The sequence below is a fragment of the Chionomys nivalis genome, chromosome 8 (assembly GCF_950005125.1).
Source record: "Chionomys nivalis chromosome 8, mChiNiv1.1, whole genome shotgun sequence".
In the NCBI taxonomy this organism is placed as follows: domain Eukaryota; kingdom Metazoa; phylum Chordata; class Mammalia; order Rodentia; family Cricetidae; genus Chionomys; species Chionomys nivalis.
Window position 1 is genome coordinate 88,534,148 of NC_080093.1, and position 4,603 is coordinate 88,538,750.

Below are 4,603 nucleotides of genomic sequence, written 5' to 3' on the forward strand. Positions count from 1 at the left end.
CATATACACATGCATGTAATATATATCAATAATAAAAGAGGCCATGAAGTAATTAAAAGGTATGTAACATTTCTATAACTGAATTATTAGGTTATTATGAAATTTTTGTTAGGTTCATAAATATTTATTTATTGACTTTGTTTTTTATGGTCTTAAATTTTATACTTACCTATTGTATAAAGCAAGTGATTCCTACAATGATGGTATAGAGTTAGAATAGACATCAGAAATCATTTCTATTAGCTTTAAAATGGTGCTTAATTTTCAAACCACACAACATACAACTTGCAATGTAGGATTTTATATTTCAGACCATATTTCTTAGAAAGAATTATCAGTTTCTCCATTTATATTTCAAGGACTCATTAACTGAAGTGGTTAGTCACCCTCCAGGTTGCTAACTGTGATGCTGGTCCCGGGTTTTCATGCTCTGTGCTGGGGACAAGACAGGCGGAAGCTATCTGCCTGGGACTTCATCTGTTGTACATTATGTTCCTGAGAAAATACAGGATTCCACTCCTGCAATGAGGAGGCAGAATGATAGCTCCGTGGTTGAGTTTATCCTCTTGGGCTTTTCTCACCTTCCTGAGCTCCAAACACACCTGTTTAGAGCCTTCTTGGTTATTTATTTGATGACTCTGACAGGAAATACTATTATTGTCACTGTCATCTTCCTGGACCAGAGCCTGCACATCCCTATGTACCAGTTCCTGCAGAACTTGTCAGTGGTGGAAGCTAGCTTCAGCACAGCCATTATGCCTGAAATGCTGGTGGTTCTCACCTCCGAGAAAGCCACCATTTCCTTTGGGGGTTGTTTTGCACAGATGTATTTCATTCTTCTCTTTGGCGGGACTGAGTGTTTTCTCCTGGGGGCAATGGCTTATGACCGCTTTGCTGCAATCTGCCATCCTCTGTCCTACCCGGTCATTATGAACAAAAGGGTCTTCGTGAAACTAGTGATATGTTCATGGATATCAGGGATCATGGTAGCAACTGTGCAGACCACATGGGTGTTTAGCTTCCCTTTTTGTGGTCCTAGTAAAATTAATCATATATCATGTGAAACCCCAGCTGTGCTGGAGCTTGCATGTGCAGACACGTTCCTGTTTGAAATCTATGCCTTCACAGGCACCATTTTGATTGTCATGGTCCCATTTCTGTTGATTCTCTTGTCTTACATCCGGATTCTCTTTGCCATCCTGAAGATGCCATCCTCTACTGGGAGGCAGAAGGCTTTCTCCACGTGTGCCTCTCACCTCACATCTGTCACCCTCTTCTACGGCACAGCCTGCATGACCTATTTGCAGCCCAAATCCAGGTACTCACCAGACACCAAGAAACTGATGTCATTGGCTTACTCTCTGCTCACCCCTCTGCTGAATCCACTCATCTACAGCCTGAGGAACAAGGAGATGAAAAGGGCCATGGTGAAATTATGGGAAAGAAAAGTGGCTTTACATACCATGTGAGTTGCTGAGAAGCCCTGAGTATTTGGAAATCACCAAAAGGAATTCTACCTTAGATTAGCAAATCATGGAAAAGGGATTCCTCTCTTAATACTTTCTTTAGTCATTTATTTTTACAAAATATATACATTTTATACCATGATGTAACACTCTTCAGATGTTTGTGAATTTTAGATATTCAGTTTTTTTACCATGTTATCATTGAGATGATGCTTCAATAAAATCTAATTTCACATATTCATGTTTAATTCTTTGTTTTTGGGTATCTGATGGAATGGATGGTGTCTTTCTATGTATGACATCTATCTATCTATATCTATCTATCTATCTATCTATCTATCTATCTATCTATCTATCTATCTATCTATCTATATCTATCATCTATCTATCTATTATCTATTTATGTATCTATCATCTATTACTTACCATTCCATCTAGTTTGATCAGGTATGTGTCTCTATGTTTGCTTATTTGTTTGTCCATTTCTGGGAATTCAATTCATAGCCATAATCTGGTTATGGAGTTGCTCTATTTCTGTGCTACTACTCCGGCTAGGATTTGTCAATTTGAATAACTATTGCAGAATTACTTTTTAAAAAGATTATAAATGCATTAGAAGGCCCACCGAGACTCACTGACACCCAGAACATCAAGAAAATAACAAATGTATGTATTGATTACATTTGTTGTTTCTGGAATGAAAGTCTATGAGTTAAAAAAAAAACAATTTATTTGGGAAGGCCAGACTAGTCCTCATTTCTTTGATGGTCTCTATTTGCTTAAAGAGAGTCTTCTTTGCTGAGGGTTGCTAACTATCCTTTTCTGTATCTGTAAGTTTTGGAATGTAGTAAGAAATTATGCTGCTCTAGAAAAGTTTCAGAAGTAGATTCTTTTCTAAGGTCCATGACCTCACTAGTCCCAGGGTGTTGACTAGGTGTTCGGAACCAGTCATGACTTCTTTCTTGTTGATTGGGTCTTAAGTCCAATTCGACAGCTGTTGTTTGCCACTAACTTTGAATGTCATAAAAGTATATTTTAACAGCACAGTAGAATATCATTGCTGACAACTTATTATATTCTTCAAAATTAGTTATAGATAAGAGTTTGATTGCCTCCAACCCAAAATAATAAATGTCTAAGGTAGTAGAAATACTAATTGTATTGTTATGGGCATTAAACAATGTATACATGATAAGAAATATCATGTACCTCATAATCAAAGGCATATAATGCATGTAATATGCATATTTATCTACAGTAACAACAAAAATGTGCAATAAGAGTCTGGAGAGATGTCTTAGCGGTTAAAAGAATTGATTGTTCTTCCAGAGGACCTAGCTTCAATTCCTAGCACCCACATGGTAGCTCACAACAGTTTCTAAATACCGCTCTAGGGGATCTGCTGGGCTTCTGTGACCAGCATGTGGTGCACTGACGGCTATGCAGGTGAAACACCTATAGATGTGCAATCTGATCACATTCATATGCTCAGAATGGAGTTCATATTGTTTCTTTTTCTTCTCATTAGAAGCTAGTTTGAATATTTGGTCCAATAGCATGTGTGTATTTGAAATCTATTTTGAGATATTTTGGCACCCCAAATATGTATATGCATTAGACTAGACAAAGCCAATGAACGTGGATACATGACCATGGTGTATAAGAATTCAACTCTGTCTGCTGTCTGTTGATATTTTGCAGAACTGCACCATGGATAATATACACCTTCAGCTTGCTGTGTCTGTGTGTCTGCTTGGCTCTCTAATCTTTCCTGGTCATTTTTTTTCTTCTCAGAATATCACAGAAAGACTAGAAGGCTCTATTCTAGTCCCATGATGCTAAGTGTGACCTTCTGACTTGAGTATGTCTATTTTCCTCCTCGAACCTTTAGTGATGACCAGGATGCTGTAAAAAAATCAGCAGAAGCATCTAAATTGGTAAACTATTTGGTGTCATGCTTTTTTTTTAAAAAAAATTTTATTTATTTATTTTCTCTTATGCACTATATCACAACTGCAGCATCCCCTTTCTCCCATCTTCCTCCTCCCTCCTCCCCAAGATCCACTGCTCCTCTGTTTCCCTTCAGAAAGAAGCAGGCTTCCCAGTAGTCTCAACTGAACTTGGCATAACGAAATGCAGTGACTAGGCATATATGCTCGTATCAAGACTGGAAGAGGCAACTCAGCAGTGGGAAATAGGTCCCATGAGCAGGCAAAAGAGTCAGAGACATCCTCCACACCCATTGATACTTCAACAAAAGTCCCAAGCTAGGCATGTATGCAGAGGATCTGGAGTAGACCCAGGAAGGCCCTGTGGTTGCTGCTTCAGTCTCTATAAGCCCCTATTGGCTCTGCTTTATTAATCTTGTGGGCTGTGTTCACCTGATTTTATACTCTTCAATTTCTACGACTATGGCTACAGGGATTTAAGGAGAAGCCAATTCTGGAGTCATTATTGGCCCCTTTAATTGTCACGGACCACTCTACTAATTTTGAATAAGGGCATCTAAATGTCCCAAAAGGTGTATTATCAGGCTGTTTGGGTTTTATTAGGGAAGAGACACACTTTCACAGCTAAGTCTCTGATCCTTTGACTTTTGTTTTTGGAACCTGGTTGAATTTCTTTTATAGAGAGAATATATCCATGTGGTAGTCAAAGAGTATGTAGGTCCCCATCCCCCACTCTAACATGCAAATGTAATCTTAATTATTTTTGTTTTCTTTTATTCTTGAATCATAGCTGCCTGCCACCTTTCCCAGAATGAATAAACACTTTTCAACCATGTTTGTGTTTCCAACCTCCAGAAAAATAAAACAAAAACTTCTTTTAAGTCATCCAGTCCGCTATGCATTAATACATTAGTCCATGGAAGCCAGAGTGCAGATGTTTTTAGAGGTATTTAAGTCTATTCCTCATTATATCTAATGTTTATTAAAGAAGGCTTTATTGAAAAATCTATGACTTAAAGTCAACTGACGAATTGCTATTTTGTAATCTGTAAACATAAATATTGAAAATATGATTTGTCTAGGTTTTGATTTGATTTATTGAGTTTGCTGAGAATACAAGCTCTTACAATTGTGATCTTTTTCTGTTATGTGAAAAGTTTCTTTGAATGTATCTGCCATCACTGTTTC

General features: G+C 37.7%; 1 protein-coding gene across 1 annotated transcript; it reads left to right on the forward strand.

Annotated features, from left to right (window-relative positions):
- The first annotated feature begins 518 nt into the window (after positions 1-518).
- On the forward strand, positions 519-1,469 carry LOC130880484 (olfactory receptor 10A3-like). Its single transcript, XM_057779527.1, has one exon. The coding sequence runs from the start codon at positions 525-527 to the stop codon at positions 1,467-1,469; it is 945 nt and encodes a 314-aa protein (XP_057635510.1). The 5' UTR covers positions 519-524.
- Positions 1,470-4,603: the final 3,134 nt, after the last annotated feature.